This window comes from Panthera pardus, unplaced genomic scaffold, assembly GCF_024362965.1.
Source record: "Panthera pardus isolate Hobbes unplaced genomic scaffold, ASM2436296v1 HiC_scaffold_10, whole genome shotgun sequence".
In the NCBI taxonomy this organism is placed as follows: Eukaryota; Metazoa; Chordata; class Mammalia; order Carnivora; family Felidae; genus Panthera; species Panthera pardus.
Window position 1 is genome coordinate 51,602,866 of NW_026526655.1, and position 13,217 is coordinate 51,616,082.

The following is a 13,217-nucleotide window of genomic DNA, read 5'->3' on the forward strand; positions in this document are numbered from 1 at the left end:
ACATGACATGGGAGCCTTCATAAGGAAATGAAGAGCCAATGAAACAGACCTGAATATTGTGCTAGGACTGAGGAAGAATGGTGTGCCGGAAGAATATGGTAAGTTAAGGAGAGTGTAGTAAGGGTAGTAAACTGGGGGAAACTTAGCAAGTCTTCTTCAGATTCTTCTTTGAATCCCTTTGACTTCAGAGACAAGGGCGCTCCTTTCTTCTGGGTATAAGGCACCTCTTACAGGAGGGTTTTATAGCCTGTTTCAGGGAGAAGGACAGAGGGAAGGTGACCTTCCTGCCTCTGCCATTTTTCTCAAGCTCCTTCAGCTTACAATACTCAATATGCCAAGGTGCCATACTTTACAGCAGTGGGACCTGAACCCCATCACTACTCTTGAGCAATAAAAGGTATTTTGAAATACCAATAAAATTGATTCCTCAGTTAGCCTGAGGAGAGCAGCAGTTAGAAGGTTCTCTTTGGTTCCTCATTAAGTAGGATATGGTTTTTTTAATGCCGTAATATCTATAGTTTATTCCACAATTATGCATTTAAGTTCTATGGTAATTATGCTTGTTTATATTATTTTTACTTTGGGGGCAGAACAAATTTGGGAACGGTAGGTAAAAATTAGAATTCTTTAAATCCTGGGGACAGTAGGGTACAGAGAAAGGGAAAGGTCATAACAAAGATAGTAATTTGTGAAATGACTTTTCAATTTATTAGAAATCAAAGAAAAGAAACAACTGAAAAAGACTGATGCCTTGTTCTTTAAAAAAAGTTTATGCCCAACACTGTCATAAACTCAGCAGTTCTCTCCTACTTTTCAGATATTAAAGATTGCTTTTTTCAAGTACAGATTTAAACATAAAAAATATTTTTAAGTGAGTCATATAGTTTAAAAAGAATTTCAAATGTACGTCTTTTATTGGGTAAAGGTCATTTTAGTTTGAGGACAATATCAAAGAATTAAGGTAGAACTGAGGTGTTTCTTTCCATTCCAGCATCATTGACAAACTTTTCCCCTTATGCTTTAGGTCTGACATGTAGAAAGTTTAGTTCCAAAGCAATCTACAAGACACTATAAAAAACCGTAAAAGCCAGGGTGCCTGGGTGGCTCAGTTGGTTAAGCGTCCTACTTCAGCTTAGGTCATGATCTCGTGGTTTATGTGCATCGGGCTGCATCAGGCTCTGTGCTGACAGCTCAGAGCCTGGAGCCTGTTTCAGATTCTGTGACTCCCTCTCTCGCTGCCCCTCCCATGCTCATGCTCTGTCTCTCTCTGTCTCTTAATAATAAATAAACATTAAAAAAATTTTTTTTAAACTGTAAAAGCCTCTGGTTTCTAAGGAAGATGGGCTTTTCCATCTGAAAAACTGTCACAACTTCTCAAAAAGATCATCAGCTAGTAGAAGGGTTTTGTTGGATTATTAGTTCATTTAGGGCCATTTATTTTCTTCAGACTCCAGTTTCCTGATCTATAAAATGAATCCTACTTGTCATACATATTTAATGTGATTGTAAACTGAGAAACAAAGGTGAGGCCACTTTATTAGTTGTAAAGAACTGAACCAATATTAAGTGGCAGGGCGGCAGCAACAATAAAAGCCTTTGCATTTTTATAACTCAGATGCGTAAATACCTGGTTGGTATGTAGCAGCTTATCAAGACATATTTGTGGAACTAAATTCCATCAAGACCAATGGATTTGAAAAAGAAAGAAAAGAATAAATACATATGATGGAACTTGAAAAGAAACAAAGGAAATATATGTCAAAGCCTCTCCCTATTATAAAAGAAGGCTCAGATTCCAGAATTAGAAAAACTAAAAATAAATTGCTTAGAATTTACCCAAATTCAAGATCTCCCTTTTAGTAGTAGAGAAATAAATTACAACAAAAAGGAAGAACTTGGCAAAGAGCATAGCATATATACATTTTAAAAAATATATACAAAACGAAGGAACAGTTTCTGAAAACGTCAATATTTGTGTATAAAATATCTAAAGCGCTTCAGAAAGCAATCCAGGAGGGCGATGGTGGTAGTGGTGGTGTTTGTTTTGTGTTGGTGTGTTTCCAAGCTCACACAGGAGCACAGCCTCACAAGTCAGCTGCTGGTTATTATCAACCCATTTTGCACCTGGTGGAGAAAAAGAAAATAACAAAGTCCTCCAGAACACTATGGAGATGTTCCAGAGGCTTTCATACCACATCACATCAATCTTTGTAAAGGGAAAAATCTGGTATGTATCACTTAATAGCAACAAAGCATGTGTGCTATGAGAGAATAAATTATCCAATTAGTTATTTGTGGTTGGAAATTTTTCTTGGAAGGACTTTGAAATCTTAACAACAACAACAAAAAACACACAAAACCACCACAAGAACAAACAAACAAAAAAATGATCACCATTTTTTAGATTATTTTCTAAGGAGAAGTTTTAAAAGACAGAAACATAAATGGTTACAATGCTAATGCTGTTACATTCATACATACACATGTGTGTAGAGTTCTAACTAAAACACTTCTGTTCTATTGACTGTCATATAAGCTAAGCATACAAAGATACCCTTTTTCTCTTCTGATCCCGTTCGCTTTTAATGCTGCTGCTTTCTGTCTATTCCTGTCTCTTCTTTTCTCCTTTGCTGCTTGTCGGTAGTTCCTGAAAGAGAATCAGAGAGGAGAAACAGATCTTAGAGTTGGAAGGAGCCTCAGAGGATCATCTGATCCCCTCCTCAGATCATTCTCTACATTTTGCTGTTCAGAAAACTGGCTCCCAGAGTGATAAAAGGGCTTCCCCAATGTCACGCAGCTACGATAAAAGAGGAGATGCCACCCTGTATCACATCGCTGATTCTATTTCCTTCCAGGAACTTAACCACTATCTGAAATGATCTAATTTATTTATTTATTATTATTAATAACTTATTTATTAATTTATTTGAAGACTCACTGACAGTCTTCAAACACTAGAGTATACATCCATGAATTTAAGGACCTTAGCTATCTTATTAATAGCTGTATCCTCAGCACTTAAACCATGTCTAGCCTGTCATAGGCATTCATATTTATTGACTGATAGACTAGGACATTGGTCTCTTGTTTCTAGAGTATACTTTTATAAATGGTACCAAATTATCCTATGAAAAATACTATAGAATAATTAAGGATATCTGAACTGATATATCTAGCTACAGGTCTATCATAAACATTAACCTAATTTATGCATTTTAAGTAACAAAGATATCTAATGAGTATTAATGTTTTCAACTGCTTGACATATATTGAATAGTTTGTACTTTCTTTAGATACTCCGGGGAAGAATAAATTCCCCAAATTCTGTTTGGGAAATAGCACTGGTTGCTCAACTGATATCCATGGTCACTTTATAACTTACAAAGAGGACTTTGAGTTGGAAGGTGGCAAGGTTCCTGGTTTAAAATATTTACTTTCTCCAACTCCTTTGCATCAAGGAGTGGTCTCGTGACACAGCTCTGATCCATAAGACATTAGCTGGGGGGCTCTGGGATAGCTCTGCTTCTCTGCTAGATTCTTTCCCTTTATCTTCCCAGTCTTCTTTTTGCTCAGAACAGACTGGATGCCTGTAGCAGTAGCTCTCTTGGGACCATGAATTTACAACATTGAGCATATTAAGGAAAATGAAAAGTGTCTGGATACCCACTGGGGTCTTGAGCCACAATTCCGGCCCTGGACATTTTATTGCATGACATACAAAAGCCTCTATGCTATTGTTTCCTGGGTTTTCTGTTATTTGCTGCCAAATGCTTGTTCTGAGTAATAACAAAGAATCATTTGCCAAACATACTTTAATATTCTGCTACTTCTAGGATTCTATTCTGGGGTTCACTGTGCTCATTCCTTCAAATTAGCCTCGCTGTTACTAAAAGTAAGAGAAAAGGGGAAAATGCTAAGCCATATTTTAGAGCAAGAAACAAAAATGAAGATGAATCCAATACCATTTTAACTGACTTTCTCTAGTTTTTCTCCCTTGAGTTTCCAGGCTTCTTTGAGTTCCTTCCTTTGCCTGCTTCTCTCTCTATACTTACGGTCGTCTCCCTTCCACACCAAATCTCTTTATCTGCATAAATTGAGTATGAAATGCAATGAGGAAATTGGCTGCACCAACATGTGCCCACAGAATGAAGAGGGCTCGCAGTATAAATGTCGAGGGAAGTGCTACAGTCAGATGGCAGCCTGTTTACAAAATGCAATCAAGCACCTATGCATTCATGTAGATTATTTCATTTAATTCACACAACACTGCAAGCTAGAAACCTTTACTCCCATTGCTGTGTGAATTATGTGGGATGCTTGCAAACTTTAGTACCTTACCTACTTACAATGTCATTTAAAACCAAAGATGCCCTCTATCATTGTCCTGAAACTCTTCTTCCTCTGATATTTAGTTTTCCAGAATGTTATGATGTTTGAAATCTAATAATTTTATCTCTTTAAACAGATTTCTCATTGCAGCAACATAGACATTTTTAAAAATGAGTACACCTGCTGGAGCTTTGAAGACTGATATTTAGGATCAGGGACTTAGAAAAGTAAGGGCACTTCTTCCGTCCTCCATATTCAGAGAAAGCAAATATTGAAAATTACATATGAGCATAAACACATTAATGTAATTAGGCATAATTTTCTATTATTCATTTTGTACACTGCTTTTAGATGTGGGTGAAGAAAGAGACATTTTAAATGAATGCAATAGAAGTAGTTTATTTATAAATTCATTAATCCATATTGCAACTAAATGAACTCTGCAATACTTAAGTTATTTGCTGTAACAATACCCAAAACCAGTGTTTCCAAACATCATTCAATCATATATCACTGCTGTGATATTGAGGTACCAACTCTACTATAGTTAATATTTTTCTTTAAATTGATCTAAAATATACTTACACATTAAGCTTGCCTCATCTTAAGCAACAATAGCTACAAAATCATAGGCTTGGAGTGTCAATTATGTATCTTTTCTACTATGTATTATGACAGTATTTATAAATATAAAGATAAAAATAACTCATCCCTTACCAACCTAAAATGTTTCTACAATGTAGAAAACATTGTCATAATTGAATTAAAATTTAAAATGAATGTTGAAAACTTTCTAAGAACAGAACAGTCTGAGCATTTTGTTTTTTAAAAAGACCTTTACCCTGGACAGCTCTGGGAAGAAAAAGGGCATACACTATTATTGTCTACTAGAAAGAACTCTGGTCTAGAATTCTGCTCCACCCTGCCACACTCTATGCTTCAGTTTCTCATGTTTAGGGAGATTTTTTAAAAGCCACATATCCATCTGACATAACCTTTCTTATTCAGTATACACAATTAAAGAGGATCCAACAGCAAGGGGCCGGGATGATGAGAAAGGTAGGGAGGAACTGGTGGTGTTTCATCACAGAGACCAGGCCACTTAGGAGATGACATCAGAGTGTTGAAAGGCTGTGATCAAGGAGGTGAAGTACAAGAGAAAGAGTTTCACACAGAGAACAGAGCTCTTTGGGTGGGTTTGGGATTCAGCTGGAGCTGTTCAAGAAGTGAGGGGATCAATCGCTGGTCTGTGATGTTGAAGAGGGTCATGTGCTGGGTAAGGCTTGGAGAGAGAGTATCAGGTCCTTTCCCACCCTGATAATAATAATAGGCACCAATGATTAAATGCTCGCCAAGGTGGACTACGCATTTTAATACACCTAATCTCATTTGATTTCCACAATAACCCATAGGGGTAGGTATGATGGTAACCGTTTTACAAATGGAGTCTAAAATATGATAGAAGTTGAATTTGAACTCAAGCCAGAGTGACTCAAAAAGCCCATCTACTAACCATTATGTTATATTATAAATGTGGTCTGGGAAAGATAAAGTTTTTGTTTTGTTTTGTTTTGTTTTGTTTTGTTTTGCTCAGAAAGTTTCTTTGCCCACTCGGCCAAACTGAAGCCAAGCCGTCTTCTTGAAAAAAAATTGTTGTAAACTGTAATTGTGCGAAAAGGAAACTGAAAAGCCATTGCCATTATCTCAGCTGGTTTCCTTCAAATTTCTGAGAAAGCCAACATTATTTCCCAAGGAAAATTTATTTAATTATAATCTCTGTTTTGAGAGTAGACAACAGAATGGAAGAAACCAACATTTCCTAAGGAAAACTTATGCTTTTAATTTTTGTGTTTTTGTGTTTTTAATAGAGAACAGAAGAATCCAGAAGCTATGCTACTTATTTACCCAAATGATGTTACAAAATCAGCAAAAGCTTTTGTTTCTTTTGTTTGCCTGAATCCTTTTGAAAAAAAAAATACGAAAGTGTGTTCAAGGAAAGGGGAGGGCAGATTTTATTTTTTAGCACCTTGGGGTGTCTCAAATAATCTCAAGGGGTATTGGAATGTTTTCCAAACACAAATAATTCAAAGTCATTTAAAACAAATCTGTGCCTTAATCATGTTTTAAGTAGAAAATTTAGGAAATCCAACAAATAGTCACAGCAGGTGGTCTAGAAACTCTGACAAAGTTTTGATTGAAACTGGCTTAATATCAACTACAAAAACTGAAAAAAAAAAAAAAAAAAAAAAAAAAGGCCAGGGGTGGGGGGTGGGGAGGAGGAGAGAAAGGGAGGAAGGTAGGAAAGAAGAAAAGGAGGAAAGAAGAAGGACAGACACTTGGAACCAGAGTACTCATTCATACTACTTATCAGTGAGTTTTGACATCTATGGTCTTGAGGAAAGATACTGAGAAAAATGATTGTTATTATCTACTGCATTGTCTTATAGACCTACATATTTCTCTTAATCTCTATGTTATTAAACTCACATTCAAAATTAAAAACAATACTTCTACTTCTTTGAATCTTGATATAAGATCCCACCAGGGATTTTACATTTGATTTTTTTCTTCCCATCTTAATTTCCTCTTTACTGACGTCTGAGAAATCTTGTCATTTTTTTCATCCATGAAACATTTGAACCTCACCAATATCATCAGTGTGGGAACCAAAGTGGCATGCCACCGTCCTCACTAAATTTGGTGGCATAGATACTTTACCTTGAAATGCCGTAAATAATTAATACTGTTCTGGAGGCCAGAACTTTGAATAACCAAAAGCCCTGTTCAATAAACATATACCGTCTGGGAAAACCTTACCTTATACTGATGCTTTATCGTCTCTGCCAGTTCTGAGAATGAGAAATTATCTTTCCTTTATTTGTATAACCTCCAGCAAAGTGGTTTGCTAGAGATAAACTCATAGAAAGTAGTTACTGAATTAATGAATGACTATATGTATGAATTAATGGAATTTCTTATTTGATGATAATGGAATTTCTTATTTGATGATTTCTTCATTTGAAGATTTATAAAATACTAATGATTTCCTAAAATGCAACAGGAAATAGCTCATATTTCAAGTAACAAAAAGTGGCAGGGGAGATTTGGGCATATTTTATTTTAGATTTAGCATTTTTTTTTCTTAATAGCTAGTGGAAATGATGGGAAATATATCTCTCACAGCTCAAAAAGTGAGGAAAATTCTGCTGTCCTTTGTCCATTAACATGCTGGAGGAAAAAGGATGTTTAGCATCTAAAGACTCATATATTGAGATCTTTTGAATCAAGAAATCTGGCATTTCTTCATTTTGAAATAAACACTGTGGACCCCTCTGTGTACAGAAATATGATAAATCCAGATCTTAAAAGTTTCGTTAAACATTCTTCTGTAAGTTAAACCCAGACACACAGTCATGTCTAAATGTATTTAGCTTTTATTTTTTACTCTTTAAAGTGAAGCTATTTACATTTGACCTTAGAAGGCAAACCGCTTCAGTAGGACATCAGGGATTAAGCTGGGCAGTATTAAAGTTAGAACACTCACATGTATGCAAATGTCATTAAAAGGAAAAATCACCATAAAATAAATGTTTATTCTTTAATTGGACGTAATATCGAACAATCTGTACTTAGTTCTAAAGTTCAACCAGGGACAGCTTCCCAGGAGGTGTATTACTACTGTATGAGTGTGGAGAGAAGAGGTGGAGAATGCTTCTGGAAGTCAAGGAGTGGCCTTCCATACGATATTCAGAAAAGTTAATAGTTCAGTTATTCCCAAGAAGCCTTCTTGCTGCAGACCCGTAATTAATGGTCCCACTGCTCCTCTCTTTCGTTTACACCTTCTTCTTCTTCAGGGAATGCTGATTCATTCTGGCCCTTCAGATGCTTAACTCCTGAAATTATAAAAAATTATGCTCTATTTAAGTGAAATTTATTTCTAACAGGTTCACTGCTTTGCTGCAAGAGATGAAGAAAATGAGTGGAAAGTATTCTCTGGTGTATATGTGTTTTCTCCAAGAATTTCAATAATCTAACCCTATGTAAACCTTTTAATTCACTGAGAAATAAAAACACACCCAGCCAAATTTCCATTCGAGACAGGCTCCCTTTGTAATTATATCTTCTCCATGAAGAATTGCATCACAGCCTATTAAAAACCTGTTAACTAAAAATCCACTCACAGACTCTTATTGTAATTTTCATATATCATTTAGTTCAAATATTTCTTTTGGCATCCCTGAAATCTAGTACAATGAGAACCATTGAAGAAACCCCTAGGAACAAAAGGGATGTGTGTGCTGTTTCTATACCTTGTAAACAACAAAAGAATCACGATATTGTTAGTCTCCTTTAGGAATCAGAACATACTCCTTTTATTACAAAACATCTGTACACAAAATTCTTCAGTAACTTCCCCCACAGCCCACAGAGAGGCAAAACACTGGCACCCCTCTCAAGGTACACAGGCTTATATGATCCAGCCTCTCCCTACCTATGTGGACTCATTCCTTCCCAGCCCTTCCTGCTTCCCCTTTCACAGTAATTTAGGAGTTAGGAGTTAGCAACACTAACCTCTTCCACATTCCCTGATCACTCCAGGCTCCCTCAAGCCTCCCAGCTCTTCTCGCTCTGTTCTCACTGCCAAATAGCTTCTTCCCACTCACCCACCTGATAATCTCCCACTCATGCCTCCGCCTCAGCCTGCCTCTTCTGTGAAGGCTCCTCTTATTTTCCAAGCGGACTTGGCTAGATCTTCCTTATATTTCACTACTGCTCTTGGATCATTTTCTCTTGTATCAATTACCTTATAGAAGTGATTTGTTTACATATCTTTCTCATTAGAGCAAACTTCTTGATGTCAGAATTATGTAGTTTCAGTTTGGGGTCCTAGGCACGATGCCTGGCAAATAGTTGGTGCTCGTTAATACTGATGGAATAAATGACTGATATAGTTAATTAATAAACAACTTGGCATATGTCTTGGCATGTTTTTCTTTCATAATTTCAAATTAATCCAAATTTTGAGTATTAACCAGAAGGCAATTACCACAACCATAGTCAATCTACAAAATTACCTTTCATTTCACTTGGATCTGTTCTGTTAACACATAACAGCTGACACTTCATGCATTGATACTTAAAATGAAAAATTTTATATATTTTGCATATTTTAGAAAATTGGTTTATGAGATTTTTCTAAGTATTACTGAAAAATATTCCAGTTAGAATTGGTAAGTGAAAGGAAGTCCTTGCTCTTGTTTCCTATGAAACAAAGAAACTCAAAAAAAAAGTGTAGATTTGCATGCACTGTAGTCAGCAAGCCCCAGTGTGCTGTTTGGCAAAGAATGACATCCTTGGGCTTGGTGGATTTTCTTGCAAAAATATTTGATCAGTTGTAATAATATTTAAATACTTTAATTTCATCTGTAAACACAGATCACGCACAATTCCTGTTGACCCAAAACTGAAGAAAGAGAGACACTTATTATTAACAAATGGAATTTATTTCATATTATTACAAATTATAGGGTGGGAGGAAGAGGTCTAAATGTTAAGGAGAAGGGAAGAGAGTTCATTCATTCAATCAGCATCCAATCAGTTACTCTGCTAGAGTCTTATATACCTGAGTCACTAAACCTCACAACTCCATGACGATACCTGGATGGTAAAATTTAGACTTGAAGAAAGTATGTGATTTGTTCAAGGTTGTAAGGATAGCGTAGTATATTTTTTTTTTACTGTTTATTCATTTATTTTGATTAAAAGAGCGAGCGAGCAAGCATGAGCGGGGGAGGGGCAGAGAGAGAGGGCGGGTAGAGAGAGAATCCCAAGCAGGCTGGTCCCTAGTGTCAGTGCAGAGCCCAGTGCAGGGCTTGAACTAATGAACCATGAGGTCACGACCTGAGCCAAATCAAGAGTCAGATGCTCAACCGACTGAGCCACCCAGTGCCCCAAGGATAGTGTAGTTTTAAGATAAGTTATGACACATCATATTCCTGCAGTATATACTGATTTACTGAATAGATGAATAAGTGAATGAGGCATAAGGTTTCATTGTCAGGAGACCCTAATTCATTTTCACCTTTAGCTTTTTGGTTGCTGACCTAGATTTTCCTATCATTCTCTAAGATTTATTGTAGATTTACAGTACCTATTAACTTGGCTCAGACAATATTGGGATTGCCTCTGAAATATTAAAGAACTGTAATCTTTCAGCCACCTGTCAGTCCCCTGAGCTGAAATGTCTGTACCTCTCTGAGTTTGAAAGGTTCTATTACCTCCAGAGCTCATCCCTTTCATCCACAAGGTAACTACAGAGCAATAAAGTTGTGTTCAAGACTACTTTCTTTAAATTAGGGTTAATAGCTTAATGGAAACATTGCTTTGTTTATACGAGGGGCTCAAACATTAAAAAAATATGGTAACCAAAAAAGTCCAACTTACTAAACCATTAGTCAATCACTTCCCTTACTTGAGTATAGACCTACTTGCTTATCCTGATCCACATTTGATTTATTTTATAATAATGGTCACAAAGTTATAATGGGAAGCTTTTTTAAAAGTAAAATAACTCACTTGGGCAAACCTTGGAAGATGCCTTTCTTAGCCTTTTTTCAGGTGTGACATTAACTATTTCTGGGTGAAAGATTTGGTGAGGCAGGAGTTGATAACATACGAACATCTCCACAGAACTGACACATTCTTTGGATCTCTAAGCAATTTACATTCATGTCATCTTTCCCTTGGATAACAGATAGTTGGTTAACTTGTGCTTTGAATCTTTTCTCCTATCAGCAACAATTGTTTGCTTATCCATGCAGTAACACTAAGATTAAAGTGTGAGGTCCATGAGGACTATCTAATAATTTCTTTCTCCCCACTCTCTCCTCCTATTCCCAAACACACATATACTTTGTGCTTACATTTTCTTTAAACCTTCGTTTAATATTAAGGTCATTGTAGAGGTGGAAGAAAATAACTTGGGCTGAGGACTTGCTAAAAAGTCCTCAGAGCCTCCTCTTCTGCCAAATGCTAATAAGCACGTATTTAAACACCTTAGCGGCACCAGCAGACTCGGCATGGCGCCGCAAAGAGTCTCCCGGAACACTCACAGACTCAGCCAGCCCTGCGCACAGGCAGAAGGCAAAGGGACCCCCAAAACACAACTGAGGTTCTTTTCTCCATGTAAGACCAAAATATGCAGTATGAACGCATGAAGGAATGAAGAAAACAGAGGGTGAGTAACAGAAGGAAAGGAAAGGAAATAAATGTTGCCCCAAAGAGGACATAATCCCTCTGGTCTTCTCCAGTCTATAGATCACGTGAGTAAATGTGAGTCGGATGAAATTGTAAAGCGACTGAGGGACTATGAATAATGAATCCACAGAGGGAAGCTTCTATTTGGCAAGCCACAGGTCAATATGTTTACCAGTTAATTTGGAGTGATGGAAGGCAGGCTAATTATTTACATCTGTAGACGACATAACACTTAGAGGAAAAGATGGCATAATGAAAGACAAAACTAATACTCCAGAAGCTTTCTGCATAATGAAAGACAAAACTAATACTCCAGAAGCTTTCTAAGAGCTGGGAAGAGGCTGATGGGAGGAAGATTCAGGTCAACAGGGAGTTTCATTTTTAGAAAGATTACATTGCTTCTGGGGGTTTCTTCTGGGGCACCTGGGTGGCTCAGTCAGTTAAGCCTCTTACTTTGGCTCAGGTCATGATCTCACAGTTCATGAGTTCGAGCCCCACACTGGGCTCTGTGCTGACACCACGGAGCCTGCTTGGGATTCTCTCTCTCTATCCCCCTCCCCCACTTGCCCGTTCTCTCTCTCTCTATCAAAATAAAAATAAGATAAAATAAAAGAAACAAAGAGGGGCACCTGGGTGGCTCAGTCGGTTAAGTGTCCAACTCTTGGTTTCAGCTCAGGTCATGACTCATAACTTCATGGGTTCGAAACCCACATTGGGCTCTACACGGGCAGGGTGGAGCTTGCTTGGAATTCTCTCTCTCCCTTTCTCTCTTTCTTTGTCCCTCCCCCATTTGTGCTATCTTTGTCTCTCTCAAAATAAACAAATAAACTTAAATTAAAAAACATATTGAAGAAAAAATAAAAAACAAAAAAATAAACAAAAACAAAAATAAGCAATAAATAAAATTACGTTGCTTCTAAAAAATATAGAATGAGGGCAGCTTCAATTGATTATAGTTAGAGGTTTAAGGTGACCACAATTCCAACATGACCCAGTAGAATCACCTGTTTAGGGACCAGGCTCTTGGTGGTGTCAGCACAGCATTCCTAACAGCAGTCAGTAGTTTAATGAACTACTTTCCACCCGTGGGTTGTCAGACCTTTTCTGGAATATGCTGCCTAATTGTGAGCTCTCTGTTTCAAGAGTTCCATTAACTGAGATTAAAAGTAGTCTTATGAAATCACTTTTCTAGAACAATTGTATCTGAAACTGGAGTGCCTGGCACACAGAAAATTAAGAGAGGACAAAAGAGGCTGCCTTTGAATTCCTAAAAGACTGGAAAAAGAACTAAAATGTATCTATGTAGCTTCTGAGAGCAGAAATAGGATCAGTAGCTGACACTTATGGGGTAGGGGCAGATTATAGTTTAGTACAAAGAAGAAAATCCTAAACTCTTTATGTATGTCCAGCAGTAAACATGTGAGTGAGCTCTCATCACTCTGTGGGTTCAAGTCTAACCTAAATGTCTATCTCTGAGAAGAGTCATAGAAGGAGGCCAGAATTGTGGAGCAGGAGGGACAGACATCCTCGCTGGCCTTGAGACACTAGTAGTCCATAAAAGAGATCTCTTCTACTGAAAAATTTGCTCTGCTGTACTTTAAGTTACAAAAAAATAATTATGACTTCTAATG

The 13,217-nt window shown here is 37.1% G+C and overlaps 1 protein-coding gene across 3 annotated transcripts in view; it reads right to left on the reverse strand.

Moving 5' to 3' along the window:
- Positions 1-1,260: 1,260 nt before the first annotated feature.
- The window catches only part of PPP1R1C (protein phosphatase 1 regulatory inhibitor subunit 1C), a 124,156-nt gene continuing 112,199 nt past the window's right edge, over positions 1,261-13,217 (reverse strand). For 2 of the 3 annotated variants that reach the window (XM_019461296.2, XM_019461279.2), the window contains exon 5: positions 7,741-8,222. In XM_019461296.2, coding sequence (XP_019316841.1) covers positions 8,208-8,222 — 15 coding nt within the window. In that variant the 3' untranslated portion in view covers positions 7,741-8,207. Of the gene's footprint in view, positions 2,648-7,740; positions 8,223-13,217 lie in introns of those variants that run through there. The other variant, XM_019461285.2, reaches the window with a different exon arrangement.